This window comes from Tachyglossus aculeatus, chromosome 21, assembly GCF_015852505.1.
Source record: "Tachyglossus aculeatus isolate mTacAcu1 chromosome 21, mTacAcu1.pri, whole genome shotgun sequence".
In the NCBI taxonomy this organism is placed as follows: Eukaryota; Metazoa; Chordata; class Mammalia; order Monotremata; family Tachyglossidae; genus Tachyglossus; species Tachyglossus aculeatus.
Genome location: NC_052086.1, coordinates 10,207,353 through 10,229,047, shown reverse-complemented (window position 1 = coordinate 10,229,047; position 21,695 = coordinate 10,207,353). Strand labels below are relative to the sequence as shown.

The following is a 21,695-nucleotide window of genomic DNA, read 5'->3' as shown; positions in this document are numbered from 1 at the left end:
ATGCACTGTTCTAAGCACTGGGGTAGATAAATACTACTAATAATAATTATTATGGTATTGCTAAGCACTTACGGCACTGTTCTAAGCTCTGGGGTAAGTAATAATAATAAATATAAATAATAAAAATAAACATGAATAAATAAATAAATATTATTATAATGGAATTTGCTAATTGATGCCATGCACTGTTCTAAGCATTGGGTAGATAATACTACTACTAATAATTATTATGGCATTGCTAAGCACTTACTATGTGCCTGGCACTGTTCTAAGCTCTGGGGTAGGTAATAATAATAAATATAAATAATAAAAATAAACATAAAGAATAAATAAATATTATTATAATGGCATTTGCTAATAGATACCATGCACTGTTCTAAGCATTGGGGTAGATAATACTACTACTAATAATTACTATGGTATTGCTAAGCACTTGCTATGTGCCAGGCACTGTTCTAAGTGCTGGGGTACGTAATAATAATAAATAATAGTAATAAATTAAAGTAGTAAATAAATAAATATTATTATTATAATGGCATTTGCTAATTGATGCCATGCACTGTTCTAAGCGTTGGGGTAGATAATACTACTACTAATAATTATTATTGTATTGCTAAGCACTTGCTATTTGCCAGGCACTGTTCTAGGCACTGTTCTAAGTGCTGGGGTAGGTAATGATAATAAATAATAGTAATAAATATTAATAGTAAATAAATAAATATTATTATTATTATTATGGCATTTGCTAATTGATGCCATGCACTGTTCTAAGCGCTGGGGTAGATAATACTATTAATAATAATTATTATGGTATTGCTAAGCACTTGCTACATGCCAGGCACTGTTCTAAGTGCTGGGGTAGGTAATAATAATAATATAAATAATAAATAATAATAAATATGACTAATAAATGATAGTAATGAATGAATGAATATTATTATTATTATGGCATTTGTTAATTTATGCTATGCACTGTTCTAAGTACTGGGGTAGATAATACTACTACTACTAATTATTATGGTATTGCTAAGCACTTGCTACATGCCAGGCACTGTTCTAAGCACTGGGTAGGTAATAATAATAATAAATATAAATTATAAATTATAACAAATATAAATAATAAATAAATATTATTATCATTATGGCATTTGCTAATTGATGCCATGCACTGTTCTAAGCGCTGGGGTAGATAATACTACTACTACTAATTATTATGGTATTGCTAAGCACTTACTATGTGCCAGGCACTGTTCTAAGCACTGGGGTAGGTAATAATAATAAATATAAATAATAAAAAGAAACAAAGAATAAATAAATGAATAAATATTATTATTATAATGGCATTTGCTAATTGATGCCATGCACTGTTCTAAGCGCTGGGGTAGATAATACTACTACTAATAATTATTATGGTATTGCTAAGCACTTGCTACATGCCAGGCACTGTTCTAAGTGCTGGGGTAGGTAATAATAATAATATAAATAATAAATAATAATAAATATGACTAATAAATGATAGTAATGAATGAATGAATATTATTATTATTATGGCATTTGTTAATTTATGCCATGCACTGTTCTAAGCACTGGGGTAGATAATACTACTACTACTAATTATTATGGTATTGCTAAGCACATGCCAGGCACTGTTCTAAGCACTGGGTAGGTAATAATAATAATAAATATAAATTATAAATTATAACAAATATAAATAATAAATAAATATTATTATTATTATGGCATTTGCTAATTGATGCCATGCACTGTTCTAAGCGCTGGGGTAGATAATACTACTACTACTAATTATTATGGTATTGCTAAGCACTTACTACGTGCCAGGCACTGTTCTAAGCACTGGGGTAGGTAATAATAATAAATATAAATAATAAAAAGAAACAAAGAATAAATAAATGAATAAATATTATTATTATAATGGCATTTGCTAATTGATGCCATGCACTGTTCTAAGCGCTGGGGTAGATAATAGTACTACTAATAATTATTATGGTATTGCTAAGCACTTGCTATGTGCCAGGCACTGTTCTAAGTGCTGGGGTAGGTAATAAAAATAATAATAATAATAATAATAATAATAATAATAATAATAATAATTAATAATAATAAAGATAAATAGTAAATAAATAAATATTATTATTATTATGTCATCTGCTAATTGATGCCATGCACTGTTCTAAGCGCTGGGGTAGATAATACTGCTAATAATAATCATTATGGCATTGCTAAGCACTTGCTACATGCCAGGCACTGTTCTAATCGCTGGGGTAGGTAGTAATAATACATGTAAATAATAAATATGAATAATAAATAAATAAATATTCTTATTATTCTGGCATTTGCTAATTGATGCCATGCACTGTTCTAAGTGCTGGGGTAGATAATACTACTAATAATAATTACTATGGTATTGCTAAGCACTTGCTACATGCCAGGCACTGTTCTAAGCGGTGGGGTAGGTAATAATAATAATGAATATAAATTATAAATACTAATAAATATAAATACTAAATAAATATTATTATTATAATGGCATTTGCTAATTGATGCCATGCACTGTTTTAAGCACTGGGGTAGATAATAGTACTACTAATAATTATTATGGTATTGCTAAGCACTTACTACATGCCAGGCACTATTCTAAGCACTGGGGTAGGTAGTAATAATAATAATAAATATAAATAATAAATATGAATCATAAATAAATATTATTATTATTCTGGCATTTGCTAATTGATGCCATGCACTGTTCTAAGTGCTGGGGTAGATAATACTACTACTAATAATTATTATGGTATTGCTAAGCACTTGCTACACGCCAGGCACTGTTCTAAGCGGGGGGTAGGTTATAATAATAATAAATATAAATTATAAATAATAATAAATACAAATAATAAATATTATTATTATAATGGCATTTGTTAATTGATGCCATGCACTGTTCTTAGCACTGGGGTAGATAATGCTACTAATAATAATTATTATGGTATTGCTAAGCACTTACTACATGCCAGGCACTGTTCTAAGCGCTGGAGTAGGTAATAATAATAGTAAATATAAATTATAAATAATAATAAATATAAATGATACATAAATATTATTATTATAAAGGCATCTGGTAATTGATGCCATGCACTGTTCTAAGTGCTGGGGTAGATAATACTATTAATAATAATTATTATGGTATTGCTAAGCACTTACTACATGCCAGGCACTGTTCTAAGCGCTGGGGTTGATAATACTGCTACTCCTACTAATAATTATTACGGTGTTTGCTAAGCGCTTACTATATGCCAGGCCCTGTTCTAAACACTTGGGTAACTACAAGGTAATCAGATTGGACACAGTTCCTGTCCCAGGTGGCGCTCACAGTGTTAATCCCCATTCTCCGGTGAGGTAAATGAGGCCCAGAAGAGTGAAGTAACTTGCCCAAGGTCACAGAGCAGTAGATCTGTAGCAAAGCCGGGATGAGAACCCAGGTCCTTCTGACTCCCGGGCTCGGGCTCTAGCCACTGAGCCGTGCTGCTTTCGGGGTCATGCCAGCCGTGCCCGGCGCTGTCACCCACCCATCCATGCTCAGTAAAGGGTGTCGATGGGGGAGGAGGAGGAGGAGGGAGAGGGGAGGAGGGCCGGGACCACCCAGGACAGGAAGGAGACTGAAAGGCAAGATGCCAGGGCCGGGGCTAGACGACCCAACGGGAGCTTACTTGTCACACTCAGGTCACCGCTTTCTGGATCTTCCTGCTCTTCACCTGGAGAAGGAACAGCTATGTCACTGACTGAGCTGGAGCTCTACAGCCCCCCAACCCACTCCCTGCTGACCCCCCATGCCCTCTGGCCCCCCACCCCACTGGCATCGTCCACCCCGCGGCCTTGCCCCTCGGGGCCCCCGCCTTGCTGTGTGACCGTGGGCAAGTCGGTTCGCTTCTCTGGGCCTGTTTCCCCCACCCTCTATAACATGGGGATTCGATCCCTGTTCATTCATTCCGTCGTATTTATTGAGCGCTTACTGTGTGCAGAGCACTGTACCAAGCGTTTGGAAAGTACAATTCGGCAACAGACAGAGACAAACCCTACCCAATAACGGGCTCTCCCTCCCCCTTAGATTGGGAGCCCCGCGTGGGGCAGGGACTGTGTCTGACCTGATTATCCTGTATCTAACTCAGTGCCGGAGCACAGTGCATGGCACAAAGTGGGAGCCTAAAACACTATAAATTCCTTGAGAGCACGTATCATGTCTACCAACTATTCTGTACTGGAACAATAATAATAACGATGACGATCACAACAATGGTATTTGTTAAGTGCTTACTATATGCCAAGCACTGTACTGATCTCCTTCTTGCCAAATCCACTGGCCTCTACTCTATCCTAATCCTGCTTGACTGCTCAGCTGCTTTTGACCCTGTGGACCGCCCCCTTCTCTTCTCCAGGAAACATTATCCAACCTTGGGGCTTCACAGTCACTGTCCCCTCCTGGTTCTTCTATCTCTCTGGTCGCTCCTTCTCAGTCTCTTTCGTGGGCTCCTTTTCTGCCCCCCAACCCCTAGCTGAGGAAGGGAAGCCCCTCAAGCCTCATCTCTGGGTACTCCCTCTCACCTTTTATTAAATGGTATTTGTTAAGCCGCTTACTATGTACCAGGTGCTGAACTAAGCGCTGGGGTAGATACAAGCTAATCGGGTTAGATACAGTCCCTGTCCCACATGGGGCTCACAGTCTTATTCCCATTTTACGGATGATTGATGTAACTGAGGCGCAGAGAAGTTAAGTGACTTGCTCAAGGTTTGTTTGTTAAGCATTTGTTAAGTGCTTACTATGTGGAAAGCACTGTTCTAAGTGCTGGGGAGGATACAAGGTGATCAGATTGTCCCAAGTGGGGCTCACAGTCTTCATTCCCATTTTCCAGATGAGGTCACTGAGGCACAGAGAAGTGAAGTGACTCTCCCCCAAGTCACACAGCTGAAAAGGTGGCAGAGTCAGGATTCGAACCTGTGAGCTCTGGCTCCCAAGCCCGTCCCCTTTCCATTGAGCCACGCTGCTTCTCTATAATTTTGGTATTTGTTAAGCGCTTACTATGTGCAAAGCACTGTTCTAAGCGCTGGGGTGATACAAGGTGATCAGGTTGTCCTATATAGGGCTCACAATCTTAATCCCCATTTTACAGATGAGGTCACTGAGGCCCAGAGAAGTGAAGTGACTTACCCAAAGTCCCATAGCTGACAAACAGCGGAGCCGGGATTAAAACCTCTGACTCTCAAGCCCGGGCTCTTGCCACTGAGCCACGTGGGGCTCAGTGCACACACAGGTCACAAGGCAGACATATGGTGGAGCGAGGATTAGAACCCAGGTCCTTCTGACACCCATGCCCATGTTCCATCCACTAGGTCACGCTTCTTACCCTTCCCTTCTCCATCGGCACTCACAATCTTGGCTTCAACTACCATCTCCAGGCGGATGATTCCAGCCCTGACCTCTCTCTTTCTCATCAGTCTCAGATTTCCGCCTGCCTTCAGGATATCTCTACTTGGATATCCTGCCAAAACCTCCAATTTCACCTACCCAAAACAGAACTCCTCACCTTCCCACCCAAACCCTGCCCTCCCACCGCCTTTCCCATCATCACAGACCACCCTCCCCATCTCACAACCTTGGCATCATCCTCGACTCATCTCTCTCACTCAACCCGCATATTCAGTCTGTCACCAAATCCTAAGGTTCTTCCTTCGTGATGCTGTTAAAATCCGCCCTCTCCTTGTCCATCCAAACTGCTAACATGTTAGTACAATCACTCATCCTCTCCCGCTGTGACTACTGTCAGCTTCCTTGCTGACCTCCCTGTCTCCTGTCTCTCCCCACGCCAGAGAAGAGCAGAGAAAGCAGTCAGAGGTCCACCTCTCAGCTTTATCCTGAGGGCGGGACAGGTATGGGATTCAATTTTTCATTCATTCGATCATATCTACTGAGCACTTTCTGTGTGCACGGCCTTTTGCTAAGCACTTGGGAGAGTACAACAATAGACAGACACATTCACTGCACACAGTAAACAAGCAGATTAGGAAAAAATAAACCCACAAAAACAGACAGCATCACCCCAGAAAAAACATGAACAGGTAGGGCATAAATGCAAAACGAAAAAAGCAAAGCAAAAAAATAAATATAAAAGAGGAAGCACCTTGGACTTACCTATTACTGGCTCGACCATATCATTCGAAGGGCAGAAGGGGAGAGCTTTGGGGTTGACGGCGGACAGGGTGGTGGGATTTGAGCTGTCCGATCCAATACTGGAAGCCAGACTCGAAGTTATACTGGATGTTACGCTAGAAGCAAGTGGATCGGCCACTGCAAACACACTGTGGTGGCTCTGTTTAAAAATGCGAAATGAAAATCATTAAGTGCACTTTGAATAGGAGACGGTTCGAGGGACTTTGACACGCGACGCCTGGGGGGTGGGGGGATATCGTCGGTAGCATTTATTGAGCGCCTACTGGATGCAGGACACTGGACTAAGCACTTGGGAGAGGACAGTCTAACAGAGTTGGTAGGCATGTTTCTCCCCACATCGAGCTTACACAACCTAGGTAACTTATCTATCAACTCTGTTGCATTGTCCTATAAGTGCTCAGTAAGTACTACTGATTGACAATTCTGTTTTAGGCAGGAAGTGTGTCTACCAGCTCTGTTCTACTGTTATTCATTCATTCATTAATCGTATTTAATGAGCGCTTACTGTGTGCAGAGCACTGTACTAAGCGCTTGGAAAGTACAATCTGGCAACAGATAGAGACAATCCCTACCCTATAACGGGCTCACAGTCTAGAAGGGGGAGACAGACAACAAAACAAAACAAATAGACAGCCATCAATAGCATCAATATAAACAGAATTATATATACACATCATTAATAAAGTAAATAGAATAATAAACATGTACATATAGACACAAGTGCTGTGGGGAGGGGGGTAGAGCAGAGGGAAGGAGTCCTCTCCCAAGCATTTAGTACAGTGGTCTGCCCAGAGTAACTGACCAGCAAATAGCATTGATTGATTGACTGGTTAATGAAGAAAAATGCAATATGGTCAAGGGGAAACTTGGACCCTCCCGACCACAGCCCCAGGAGATGATTACACCTCTCCCACACTTCTGACTGGGGTCGGAGGGGTGGTCAAAGGCCCAGGACAGAGTGAAAACTTCATTCTGAGGTCCCCGTTGCTAAGAGCCAATCTCACCCCCATCTGGAAACGGGGTCCGCCCTCTCGGGGCTGCAGATACCAAATACCCTCTTTTTTTTCTCGAGGAAAATACTTTCAAAAGTGAGGTCTCCAGAAGAACATTAAAGCAGTCAGGGAATGGGAAGGGAGTGAGAAAAGGAGGGAGGGAGGAGGAAGAGGAGGGGAGAGGAAGGAGGGAAGGATGGGAGGAAAAAAGAGGTGGGAGGGGGAAGTAAGAGGATGATGAGGAGGGAGGGTGAGAGGAGGGAGAGAAGAAGGAAGAGGAGAGAGGAAGGTGAGGAAGAGAGGGAGAGGAGGGAAGGAAGAGAGGCGAGGGGAGGGGAGGAAGAGAAGGGAGGGAGAGACAAAGAGAAGGGAGAGCAGGGAAGGAGGAAGGGTAACTGTGGTGTTTGGAGAGATGAACAGCGTTGTCTCGTCCCGACCCCTAAGGTTTCTGAGATTTCTCTCTTGGAAGATTCAAAGGGTCACAAGTTGGATACCCACTGGCATCTCGGCAAGTTTAAGAACTTGGTGATTGGCTGGGCTTCCTTGGCGCTGCCATCTGTGAATGACTTGATCACCCCTCATTTTCAGACTAACCCAGTGAATTTTCTGCTTCATCCTCCGATAAGACTTCAACACCTCACCAGGTTGGTTTCCCAGCTCATGGATGTTATTAAACGAGAGGGGGGTCTGCCCTCCCACAGCCACCTGGAGGACATTTGCTTTAATGTGGGGGCCCCGGTGTGTCCAAATTTGCCTCCTAAGGAAAATGCTTAAACAGGCTAGAACACACTCCGGAAGCCAAGTTTTGAGGCACCATGCCCATGTCTTCCCCATTCTAAAACAACCCTCCCTTGATGCCAAAACTCCATCTGGTTATCATCCCAACTCCCTCCTACCATTCCTCTCCAAAGTCTTTGAAACGAGTTGTCTATACCCGCTGTCTCAAGTTCCTCTCCTCCAGTTCTCTCCTTGACCCCCTCCAATCTGGCTTCTGTCCCCTTCACTCCACAGAAACTGCCCTCTCAGAGGTCACCAATGAGCTCCTTCTTGCCCAATCCAATGGCCTCTACTCCCTCTTAATCCTCCTCGACCTCTCAACTGCCTTCGACATTGTGGACCATCCCCTTCTCCTGGAAACGCTATCCAGCCTCGGCTTCACCAACCCTGTCCTCTCCTGGTTCTCCTCCTATCTCTGACTGCTCAATCTCAGTCTCTTTTGCGGGCTCCTCCTCTGCTTCCCACCCCCAAACTGTGGGAGTCCCTCAAGGCTCAGTTCCGGGTCCCCTTCTAGTTTCCATCCGCACCCACTCCCCCTTGGAGAACTCATTCACTCCCATGGCTTCAACTACCACCACTATGCGAATGACACAAATATCTCCATCTCCAGCCCCAATCGCTCTCCTTCTCTCTGCGGTCTCGCATCTCCTTCTGCCTTCAAGGCATGTCTACTTGGATGTCCTCCCATCACCTCAAACTTAACATGTCCAAAACACAGCTCTTTATCTTCCCACCCAAACCCTGTCCTCCCTCTGACTGAGATTCTCTGAGATATCACTGTAGATGGCACCACCATCCTCCCCAACTCACAAAACTGTAACCTTGGTGTTTTCCTTTATTCGTCTGTCATTCAACCCAGATATTCAATCCATCCCTAAATCTTGTCAGTCCCACCTTCACAACTTTGCTAAAATCCAACCTTTCCTCTCCATCCAAACTGCTACCCTGCTAATAAAATCCCTCATCCTAACCTGCCTGGATTATTCTGTCAACCTCCTTGCTGCCCTCCCAGTCTCCTGTCTCTCTCCACTCTAGTCCATAGATCACTCTGCTGCCCGCGTCATTTGTTTACAAAAACGCTCAGAACATATCACCCTGTTCCTCAAAAACCTCCCATCCTCTTCCACACCAAATAAAAACTCCTCACCATTGGCTTTAAAGCAGTCCACAATCTTGCCTCCTCCTACCTCACCTCACTTCCCTCCAGTTACAAACCAGCTCACATACTTCGCTCCTCTAGTGCTAACCTTCTCACTGTGCCTCTATCTCATGGCCCAGCTCTAGCCTGGAATGCCCTCCCTCCTCAAATCTAACAGACAATGACTCTCCCCAACTTCAAAGCCTTACTGAAGGCCCACCTATCACCTATAACTTGCTCCCTTTACTCTTCCCCCCAAACACCAGCCCCCCAGCACTTAATAATAATGGTATTTGTTAAGCACTTACTGTGTGCCAAGCACTGTTCTAAGCACCAGGGGGGGAATACAAGGTAATCAAGTTGTCCCATGTGGGGCTCACAGTCTTAATCCCCATTTTACAGATGAGGCAACTGAGGTACAGAGAAGTGAAGTGACTTGCCCAAAGTCACACAGCTGACAAGGGGTGGAGCTGCGATTAGAACCCATGACCTCTGACTCCCAAGCCCGGGCTCTTTCCACTGAGCCATGCTGTTTTTCAATCTGTACATATCTGCAATTTTATTTATTTATATTGATGTCTGTCACCCCGGCTTTAAACTGTAAACCTGTTGTGGGCAGGGGATGCATCTGTTTATTGTTGTATCATACTCTCCAAAGCGCTTAGTACAGTGCTCTGCACACAGTAAGCACTCCATAAATACAATTGAATGAATGAATGAATGAATGAGCCCAGGATTGGTAAGAATGCAAATGCCTTTCCCATTGTCAGTACCTGTTTATTGTCTTGTTCACTGATTTTCTGGTTACTCTCATTTGACAAACTTCTCTGTTTTGCCTGCAAAGCAAAAACACCAAGTTGTCCCGACGTTAAACTAGAGGTAGAGAAATCCATGCCAGAGAAAATCGGATTTGCAGTTTTCAACATCCTGCGTGGGCCATTTGTAGAACAAGGGCCTGGGAGTCAGAAGGTCATGAGTTCTAATCTGTAACTTGTCGGCTATGGGGCCTTGGGAAAATCATAACTTCTTTGTGCCTCATTTCCTTCATCTGTAAAATGGGGATTAAGACTGTGAGCCCTCTGCAGGACAGGGACTGTGTCCAACCCGATCCGCTTATATCCACCCCAGCGCTTAGTACAGTGCCTGTCACATAGTAACATTTAACAAATACCAGAATTATTATTATTGTTACCGGTCCTTTGTGGGTTTTTTTTTTTTTTTAATTAGGAAAATGGACACCGGGAACTGATGGAACACCAGAGTGGATGAAAATGCTTGGAACCTGAGGTCATGTGCAAACCTCGATCTGGTCCCCTTTCCATGGGGCCTGGGAGAGGAACAGCAAGCTCACTTTCCCTTTTCCCTACCTGCACTAGCAGGAATCTGGTCCAATTCTCCAGGAACTACTACCCCCACCCCCGCAATGCCATCTCATTCCTCATATTCTTTGCTTCCAATCCCTTTTCTCCTACCACCTTAAAATAGAGCCCAACTGAGTCTTCAAGGAGCAGCTTTCCTTTGAGCCTGCTTGCCTCCCCCGGCCCCCATCAATTCATTCTGCTCAAAATTTGCAATTAATCAATCAATCGTATTTACTACGATTACTAAGATACTACTACTATACAATTACTAAGATAGGGGCTTTTCCGCCCCCCTAGCCCAGTGAAATCTGACTCTCCCTGCAACCAAACTGAGTCCCAAGGTTGGAGAACTGGTGAGACGGCCTTTTCAAAGGTCGGGGGTCTTTGCGGATAGAGAACGGGCCTGAGAGTCAGAAGGACCTGAGTTCTAATCCCGGCTCCACCACATATCTGCTGTGTGACCTCGGGCAAGTCACTTTGCCTAACTATGGTAACTGTTAAGTGCTTATGAAGTGCCAGGCACTGTACTAAGCCCTAGGGTAGCTACAAGGTGATTGGGTTGGCCACAGTCCCTGTCTCACATGGGGCTCACAGTCTTAATCCCCATTTTACAGCTGAGGGAACCGAGGCCCAGAGAAGTAAAATGACTTGCCCAAGGTCCCACAGCAGATAAGCGACAGAGCCGGAATTAGAACCCAGGTCCTTCTGACTCCCAGGCCCGCGTTCTATCCACTAGGTCACCCTGCTTCTCTGTGCCTCAGTTCCCTCATCTGTAAAATGGGGATTAAGGCTGGGAGCCTCATGTGGGACAGGGACTGTGTCCAACAAGATTTCTTGTATCTACCCCAGTGCTTGGAACAATGTCTGGCATGTAATAAACGCATAACAACCCAACGCTGGATTGGGTTTTGTTGATGGTTGATAAAGTGGCAGATATTCTGGCCCTTGGGAAAACACTGAAACACCGCAATTTATCGGTTATTTGGCTACTATTCTAGCAAAAAATAAAAACAGAGAAAAAGAAAGGAGAGAAGGGATGTGAACGCAACAGTTAAACCCCACAACAGACACTGCAGAACTCAGTTGTTCTGGCAACTTCCAAGTCTACCTCCAGCCAAGTGTCTACAGTACGTGACAGGAATTGTCCACTTGACATCTGAGGAGCGGCGAGACGAGCACCTGGATGTGACTAGAATGAAATTTCCCTTTTAATTCTGTGTGGCTTCGCCCTTAGAGTATTCCCCAGGAGGGGGTCACGTGTTTAGGCTGCAGGACGAAGCACTTGAGGAAAAGTGAAGGCCCCGGCCCAAAGGGCGGCATGGTCTAATGCTAGGAGCTTGGGCTTGGGAGTCAGAAGGACATCGGTTCCCATCCCGGCTCTGCCTCTCATCTGCTGTGTGACCGTAGGCAAGTTTGTTTACTTCTCTAGGCCTCAGTTACCACAGCTATAAAAGCAGGAATTAAAACTGAGAGTACCATGTGGGGCAGGGACTGTGTCCAACTCAATTTGCTTGTATCTAACCCAGCGCTTAGTACAGTGACTGGGACAAAATAAGTGCTTAACAAATACCATTATTATTATTATTTGGATTGGTGACAAGAGAACTGTCTGGGAGTGACCTCATTCAGAAGGCCAGGACAGAGGACAAGTAAGCAACTGAGCCGAGCTGGAAAAGTGGCTGAACCCTAGCGGAAAGGGCCCGGGCCCGGGCATGAGGACACCTGGGTTCTGATCCCAGCCCCGCTGCTTGCCTGTCATGTAACTTTGGGTGAGTCACTGAACTTCTCTGGGCCTCGGTTTCCACATCTCTAAAATGAGGCCTCGATACCTGTTCTCCCTCCCCCTGAGACTCTGAGCCCCAGTTGGGGCAGGACCTGTGCCTGACCTGATTATCCGGTATCTGTCTCAGGGCTTAGCAAAAAATAAGAAGTTTTTTTCTTTATGGTATTTGTTAAGCACTTCCTATGTACCAAGAGCTGTATTAAGTTCTGGGGTAGATACAAGCTAATCAGGTTGGACACAGCCCACGTCCCACATGGGGCTCACAGTCTTAATCCCCACTTAACAGCTGAGGCCCAGAGAAGTGCAGTGACTCGCCCCAGGTCACACAGCAGACACGTGGTGGAGCTGGGATTAGAACCCAGGCCCTTGGGATTCCCAGCCCTGGGCTCTGTCCACTAGGCCACACAATGTTTCTAGTACTTCACTCTTCATGAATACCATTATGATTATTATTATAATTAAGTACACCTGCAAACCAACAAAAAAAGCCAGAATACTGATCAACCTCCTACAAAGCTACATGCTTGGTGGCTAACATGAGCAAACAGCCACAAGCCTCCTGGGTCACGTTCCTCTGGGCTGGAAGACCCGCGAACCGAAGCCTAAGGAGGCTGGGCCCCTTATCAGCACACCCGGCCCCTCTAGCACTTAAATATTCATTATATTATTATTCCTTTATTACTATTATTCCTATCTATTCCAATTATTCCTATCGGTCTTCTGTCAGTTCAGTCACGAAGCCAATTCGCTTTTTCCTCCATTCCCCGGAAACTCCTTGCGAACCAAGGGGGACATTTCGCATGCCTCTGTTAAATTTTCTCGAGCGCTCAGTTATGAGCATTGGCTCATCTCCCATCACGTAACCCCGGCCCACACTCTGCTTGAGTCTTTCCTGCTGCCTGAAGCTCCTTCCCCCACCATATCCGATGGCCTATCACCCTCCCGACCTTCAAACCCTACTAAAATACCATCTCCTCCAAGAAACCTCCCCTGACTAACCTCTCCTCTGGCCCTCCTTTCCAGGTTGCCTATGCACTCTGTATCCCTTAAGTACTTCAATAGACAAAGTACTTAAGTACAATAACTCTGTACAAAGTAAAAAATGACTCTCCCCGCCCTTTTAAATTCTTATTGAAGGCTCATCTCCTCCATGAGGCCTTCCCTAAGCCCTCTTGTCCTTTTCTTTAATTCCCTTCTGCATCATCCCGACCTGCTCTCTTTATTCATCCCCCCCTCCCAGCCCCACCACACTTCTGTCCATTCCTGTCATTTATTTATATTAATGCCAATCTCCCGCTCGAGACTGTGGGCAGGGAATGTGTCTGTTATATTAAACTCTCCAAAGTGCTCAGTCTGTTTCTTTGCACAAAGTAAGCATTCAATAAATATGACTGACTGACCGACTAATAACCGGCCTTCACCCCAGCCCCACGGCACTTATATCCATACAATCCTCTAGACTGTAAGTTTGTTGTGGGTGGGGAAAGTCACTGTTTATTGTTGTGTTGCACTTTCCCAAGTGCTTAATACAGTGCTCTGCACACAGTAAGCACTCAATAAACAGAACTGAATGAATAAATCTTACACTTAAGCTGCTTCCCTTACCTGTAATTTATATTAATGTCTGTCTCCGCTATCAGACTGTAAGCTCCTTGAGGCTGTGTCCACCAACCCTATCGTATTGGAATCGATCGATGGTATTTATTGGGCACTCACTATGTGCGAAGCACTCACTAAGCTTGGGAGAGAAGACAGGACAGATTTAGTAGACACTGTTCCCCGCCTACAGTCTATTTAAGTCTCCCAAATGCTCAGTATGGTACCCTGCCACAGTAAGTGCTCAATAAATACCACTGATTGATTAACTGCACTGTACTTAGAGGATGCTCAATACTTTTCAGTCGATCGTATTTGCTGAGCACTTTTCGTGTGCATAGCACTGTACTAAGCGCTTGGGAAAGGACGATATAACAAAACAGACACATTCCCTGCCCATAACGAGTTTACCAGCACTACCACCATCACTACCACCACCAGCTTAGAGAAGCAGCATGACATAATGGATAGAGTCCGGGACTGGGAGTCAGAAGGTCATGGGTTCTAATCCTGACTTCACCCCTTGTCTGCCGGTAAGTCGCTTCACTTCCCTGTGCCTCAGTTACTCCGACTGTAAAAGGGGGATTGAGACCGTGACCCCATGTGGAACAGGGACTGTGTCTGACCCGATTTGCTTGTATCTACCCCAGCGCTTAGTACAGTGCCTGGTACATAGTAAGCGTTTAACAAATACCTCAATGATTAATTATTATCCCTGTCACTGCCACTCATCTCCCCAAAGTCAAATCCAGCTTTATTTAAATTTGGAAAAGTGGAAAAGTGATGAATCTTGAAGAGGTTTGCGTCTCAGATGAGTGGGTTAACTGTGATTTTTTTTTTTTTTGGAAACACATTTTGGGCAGCTCAGCGCCGTCGTTCCGACTTTCCCGCCGGCACTGAGAGCAGCCCCTTGAAAGGGCTCATGCCCTCGGTTCCATCGGAAGGGTGCGGCCCCCACTTCTGTGACTCGGTTCGCCGGTGGCGGCCCCGCTCATTGACCTACCTGGTCCTCTCGTTCAAACCCCGGTGCTTTTGGATAGCTAGAAGTCGGTGAAGACACGACTGACGTGGTGGGATCGGAACACAGGGCCCCGTTTGCTAATGACCTCTGCCTACAAGGGGGTCCAATGGGTGACAGGGGACTACTGCTAGCAGCGCTGGAGGTCACTGCTGGGTTATTGGAACACGAGATCTGAAGAAGAATACAGAAAAGAAACCAGACGTTGGCCCGACGCTTTCCATGCTACTCAAGCTTTGTAAAATAAAATAATAAAAAATAATAATAATAATTAAAAAACACACGCAGTATAGATCGTAAACTCGACAGGAACAAAATGCAAATGCAATGCTACGACCCAGATTTTAAATGTGGAAGACAGGAAATCTGTAAAATAAGGAGTCAACCAACGCCTGTTTCTCCTTCCTACATAGACTGCGAGCATCACGTAGGACAGGAACCGTGTCTGATTTAAGTTGTACTTACCCCAGGGCTTCGAAAACTGCTGGACACGTAGTAATCACCTAATTCAATAATAATAATGATAATATACGCAGAATTGGGTGGGACTTTTTTTCAGGGTATTTGTTAAGCACTACACTTGTTAAGTGTTATTTACTACACTTATTTTACTATTTGTTTTAATAGTCTTATTTTACTACTCTTGTTATTTGTTAAGTACTACACTTGACACTGGGGTAGATAAGAGCTAATCACAGTTGGAAACAGTCCCTGTCCCACATGGGGCTCACGGTCTTAATCCCCGTTTTATAGATGAGGTCACTGAGGCCCAGAGGAGCGAAGTGACTGGCCCAGTCACAGAACAGACAAGTGGCGGAGCTCGGATTAGAACCCAGGTCCTCTGACTCCCGGGACAGTTCTCTATCCCTTAGGCTACACTCCTTCTCCGGGGCTCTTTCAGTTGGAATCAAATCACCCTCGTTTTGAACGAGGGTGGGTTGTTTCGGCCCATCATATTAAACAGTCACCCGCCTGGTGTTGCTTAGTTGACACTTGGCCTTGAGGGCAGAGATGTTGCTTTCTAAAGCCATCTGACTCCCCCAGAAGCTCAGTACAGTTTTCCACTCACGGAGAAGCAGCATGACGTAGTGGCTAGGGCCCAGGCTTGGAAGGCGGAAGAACCTGGGTTCGATTCCCAGCTCTGCCACTCGTCTGCTGTGTGACCTTGGCCAAGTCGCCAAGTCCCTTCACTTCTCTGGGCCTCAGTTACCCCATATGTAGAATAGGGATTAAGACTGTGAGCCCTCTGAGGGACAGTGCTCAATACAGTGCTTAATACAGTGCCTGGAACATAGCAAGCACTTAAATACCACAATTTTATTATTATTATAAGCCGCAGAATCAGCAGGCCTAGGAGACATTCATTCATTCATTCAATCGTATTTATTGAGCGCTTACTGTGTGCAGAGCACTATACTAAGCGCTTGGGAAGTACAAGCCGGCAACACATAGAGACGGTCCCTACCCAACAACGGGCTCAGTCTAGACAGAGGCTGGGCCTGAGAGTCAGAGCAACTGTCTTCTAGTCGCTGCTCCATCGCTTGCTTGCTGTATGACATCAGGCAAAGCAACAACTTCTCTGGGCCTCAGTTTCCTCCCCTGTAAAATAGGGATTCATTACCAGTCCTCCCTCCCCATTAGTCGATGAGCCCCACATGGGACAGGAACTGTGTATCGACCCCAGCATTTACTACGGTACTTGCTACCTAGTAAGGGCTTACCAAATACCACTATATTTATTATTACTCTTATTATTACTGATTGAATGATTTGCCCCGTGTACATTAGGAACCAGAACTGCAAAGTGAAGACGATATTGGCTCCTTCTGGACAGAAAGATGACCTCTTTCAAGAAGACAAGCCCAGGTGAGAGGTATCTGAGACAGACTGCTCATTGGATTTGGAAGTATCAAAACAGGAATTGAACAGACCTTGTCTGCTCCATCGCTGAGCCAAACCAGCAGCGACTCATTCTGGAGGCTAAATGGCACGGTGGATGGGGGTGAGGTTACTTGACTGTTTTTCTGTCCCTCAGCATCCGAGGGACTGGAAAATAGCAGGAGGAGTGGGTAGGGGTGACGGTTTCTAGAGTGAGGTGGCTTTCCTGTGCCTCTTGGGTGTGCCAATTTGTACTTCCCAAGCGCTTAGTACAGTGCTCTGCACATAGTAAGCGCTCAATAAATACGATTGATGATGATGATGATGCACATGCAGGCCTGGTGTCACATGGTAAGCAAGTGGGGTGGCAGCCCAGGGCACCCTATCTGCGGGGGTGGCAGTGGTTGAACTGGAAAAGCACCCACTCTTTGGAAGTGTGCGCATGTGTGTGTTGGCGGGGGGACGTGGGGGAGAACAACAGGGAATTGTGAGGAGACTCCACTGCTCTGGAGTTAAAGGTTGGGTGGGGGACTAAGAAGCCAGCCCGGTCCTCAGGCCCACCCGACGTCCCCACAGGAAGCCGCGCGGGGACCTGATCTTTCACACTGATGGGGCGCACGGGCCGACATCAGGGTCATCGGGCCTGGGAGCGGGACTCCGACAACCTGCCTTTCTACTGGTCACCGGGGTGGTCCTCAATGCCCGCCGGCTTAACCCGAGGAGAAACGCAGCCAAATGGAAAGGAGAACTGTCTTCCACTCCAGTCGACGGAGTCCCTGAGTCGCGTTCTCACCCGCTCCGGCCCCCAGGGATCACCAGACACTGGGCCTCTGTCTAAGCTCTGCTATCGGAATTGGAATTTTTCAGTGGACAGCTATCTAGGCCATAGGCCACACTGTTCCCAGGTCCTCTCCACTCTCTTCTTTTTTTGGTGTTGGGATGCAGAGCGAAATGCAGAACGTTGCATTAACAGTTTCTGGGGCTGGTGGGATCTTTGGATTTTGTTAAAAGGAAGGGAGGGGTGTGCTGACTGGGGGAGGAGTGAAAGAAATCCCTTCCCCATCCCCCAACAGTAGAGAGTCATCAGTTTCCTTCCAGAGCTGGTGAAACCACTATAAAGGTGGACCTGGACCACCAAACTCCCTGGCGAGCTTGTGGCGGGGAGCGAAACTGGGGGCATGACAATAAACTCACAATGCTCTAGGGTATTCGAAACAGTAACCCCATCCTAAAATAGAAACACACCTTAAAAGGGCTGGTGTGATTTTTCTAATGGCATCTTAAACTTTGGCCACTAGCCATCCTCTAACCATTTTACCTTGGGAGGCCAGGTAGCCTAGTGGGAAGATACTGGGCCTGGGAGTCAAGAGTCCTGGCCAGACTGCTGGGGAACAATGGGCAAGTCACTTTGCTCCTCTGGGTCTCAGTTTCCTCATCTGTAAAATGGGGATTCAAAACCTAATCTAAAACCTAGTAAGAGTGTGAGCCCCATGTGGGACAGAGTCTGTGTCCCACCTGATTAACTTGTATCTGCTCCAGTGCTTAGAAAAGTGCTTGGCACATAGTATGCCCTTAACAAGTACTATTATTATTATTATTAATCTCTCTCCTACTTAGACTGTGAGCCTTATAAGGCACAGTGACTGGATCCGACTTCTACCCCAGTGCTTAGCACATAGTAAGTGCTTGATAAATTCCACCACCATCAGCAGCAGCAGCACTGTGATTATGACTGTTAGATCCTAGAGCATAAACTGTGATTTGCGTCCCACAAAGAGACACCCATCTGTAAATCTGAAGTTCCTCAAAAATAACTGAATCAGTTTTACTAATCTTCCCCACGTTACCAACTAGGCTTGGGAAGCTTAATTAAAAAAGATAGCATGGGGGAGGGAGGGTACAGTTAGGAAGAGGGAAGGATAAAGTTGATGGATTTAACATAGAATCTTTAACAGTTCTGCCAGTGCTTTGTGGAAGAGATCACGACAGGCTTCTGATGACTCTCCTACGTGCTTAGTTCAGTGCACTACACCCAAAAGGCACTTGACGACTATTGGTGCAAAAAGTGGAATGGGTGCTTAAATTTTCAATTCAAATTCTATAGACCTATTAATACCCCCTCATTGGAATGTACTGCAGGCGGGACTGATTTTTTCTCCATGGAATTAACTAATGGGCACTGTGTAAAATGAGGAGAAATGCAGGAATTCCATGAAGGCAAGGCAAATTTAGACTGAATGGAGGAAAATTAAAGCACTCTTCCCCAGTGCAGCGGGGAGGGGGGATGGAAGGTTGGAGGGGGGGACGGTCAGCCAATGCCCTTTGATCCATTTAACACTAACCTACTAACTGACCCCCCGACAGAAGAATAAAACAATCCCACAGACAATTAAGGAGAGAAACCAAAGGAAAAATAATCCCGTCTCCCTCTGATACCTCTTAATTAATGTCTGTCTGCCCCACTAGTCTGTACGCTCTGAAGGCAGGGAACGTATCTACCGGCTCTATTGTACCGTACATTCCCAAGCGCTTAGTACAGTGCTCGGCAGGCCATGGGAGCTCAGCTCTTATTGGCTGATTGACTGTCAGAAGCATCAGCCTCTGCTCATGCACAGATAGTCGGTGTCCCAAATGGGAAGGGACCCAACAGAAATGCATTACGGGGATTCCTATGGAGACTGGACCACGGAACAACTGAGAATGGAGAGTATCCTCTGCCGTCCCGGATAAACTACTGGACTCCGACAGGGCTCGGCACACAGTAAGTGCTCAATAAATACCACTGATGGATAAGGTATAGGTGCCCTACAGAGAATAAGACAATAGCAATCATTCGGGGGTTTTGGGGAATCTCTTGTCTTCTTAGTGTTTGGATAAATCTCCTTATGTGTCTGTTTTCGGTCCCTCCCACCCCAAGGGACAGGGACCACGTCCAATTCTTAGCCAGGTAGTCTTTCCCGGCACTTAGTACAGTGCTTTGCTCTGTGCTTAGTAAATACCAACACTGCCAAAAGCAACAAGGTGGATCCGGCCACGTGTCCGCCCTAACGCTTCCAGGCTCAGAGTCCAACAGCGGGTGAATGGGTGACTGGCATTCTTTCCCACGCCAACATACCCAGGGCGCGTAGAGGCAACTACGTTGGGCTCGTGGGCGCAAACAGGGAGGCGGGCTGCAGTTTCGCTTCCTCATGCGACCTTCTGATTGGCCCTGGTGGATTCACGATGGACAAGGGTGACCAGAAGTGTCACGAGTCCCTCCCTCTCTCCCCTCCCTACTCTCCTTGAGGGGAGGTGGCCAAATGGAGCCAAAATGGAACCTCCTTCTGAATGGACAGTTGGGCAGCAATGGGCTTTATTTCTTTCGTTTTGTTCTATTGTATCTATTAAGCGCTTACTATGTCACAGGCACTGTTCTAAGCAGCGGGCGAGATAGAAGCTAATCGAGTTGGACCCAATCCATGTCCCACATGGGACTCACTGTCTTCATCCCCGTTTGACAGAGGAGGTCACTGAGGCCCAGAGAAGGGAAGTGACTCGCCCGAGGTTACACAGCAGATACGTGGCGGAGCTGGGAATAGAACCCACGTCCTTCTGATTCCCAGGCCCAAGGAGAGACGCTGCGCCCTTGCTAGCCGCAGGCGGCCCACAGTGCTCGCGGCTGTTAATACTTACGTTGCTGGGTTGCCCGTTGTTGCTTGAGGAGCTAAAGTCGTGGCAGTTCCAGTCATTGGCGATTCCTATGCTCTCGGCGGAGAACAGGTGGGCTGGCTTTGGCTGACCGCCCGTTGGCATCATGACGACATTCAGCGGGTCTTCTGTCGAAGGAATAGGAGTAGTTATTGCTGTTGTAAGAGTAGTAAAAAATAAGAGAAGCAGCGTGGCCTAGTGGAAAGAGCATGTGCTTGGGAGTCACAGGTCATGGGTTCTTATTCCGGCTCCACCACTGATCAGCTGTGTGACTTTGGGCATGTCACTTAACTTCTCTTTGCCTCAGTTCCCTCATCTGGAAAATGGGGATTAAGACCGTGAGCCCCACGTGGGAAAACCTGATTACCTTAGAACAGTGCTTGGCACATAGGAAGCACTTAAATACCATCATCATCATTATATGTTCTACTGTATAGTCTTAGCTACATTGTATATAAATCACCCTCTAGACTGTAAGCTGCCGTGCCAAACAGAAACTCTTTACACATGTCTGCTGTGTGACCCTGGGCAAGTAACTTCACTTCTCTGAGCCTCGGTTCCCTCATCTGTAAAATGGGGATTAAGACTGTGAGCCTCACGTGGACAACCTGATCACCTTGTAACTCCCCAGCGCTTTACACATAGTAAGCGCTTAACAAATGCCATCATTATTATTATTTACCATCAGCTTTAAAGCAGTCAATCATCTTGCCCTCTCACACTTCACCTCACTACTTTCCAACTAAAACCCAGCCTGCACACTTTACTCCTCTAATGCCAACCTACTCACTATACCTCGATTATTAATATTATTATTATAATGGCATTTATTAAGCGCTTGTCTTGTCTATCTTGCCGCCAATCTGTCGCCCACATCCTGCCTCTAGCCTGGAATGGCCTCCCTCTTCATATCTGACAGAAAAGGACTCTCTCCTCCTTCAAAGCTTTACTGAAGGCCCATCTTCTCCAAGAGGCCTTCCCTGACTAAGCCCGCCTTTCCTTTCCTTCCACGTCACCCTGACTTGCTCCCTTATTCATCCTCCCACATGGCCCCACAGTGCTTATGTCCATATCCATAATGTATTTATGTCTATTAATGTCTGTCTCCCCCTCTAGACTTTAAGCTCTCTGTGGGCAGGGAATGTGTCTGTTATATTGTTCTCTCCCAAGCGCTTAGTACAGAGCTCTACACACAGTAAGCACTCAATAAATACCATTGAAGGATTG

The 21,695-nt window shown here is 45.6% G+C and overlaps 1 protein-coding gene across 5 annotated transcripts in view; it reads right to left on the bottom strand.

Annotated features, from left to right (window-relative positions):
- Positions 1–21,695, bottom strand: part of UNKL (unk like zinc finger) — a 63,677-nt gene that overhangs the window by 8,931 nt on the left and 33,051 nt on the right. For 3 of the 5 annotated variants that reach the window (XR_005455383.1, XR_005455382.1, XM_038763477.1), the window contains exons 8-12: positions 20,454–20,596; positions 14,889–15,077; positions 9,919–9,981; positions 6,200–6,377; positions 3,723–3,767 (exon numbers count right to left, since the gene is read on the bottom strand). Coding sequence is in view for 1 of the 5 variants with exons in the window: in XM_038763477.1 (XP_038619405.1) it covers positions 3,723–3,767; positions 6,200–6,377; positions 9,919–9,981; positions 14,889–15,077; positions 20,454–20,596 (618 nt within the window). In the remaining 4 variants the exon portion in view is untranslated. The remainder of the gene's footprint in view (positions 1–3,722; positions 3,768–6,199; positions 6,378–9,918; positions 9,982–14,888; positions 15,078–20,453; positions 20,597–21,695) is intronic. The other 2 variants (XR_005455384.1, XR_005455385.1) reach the window with 2 other exon arrangements.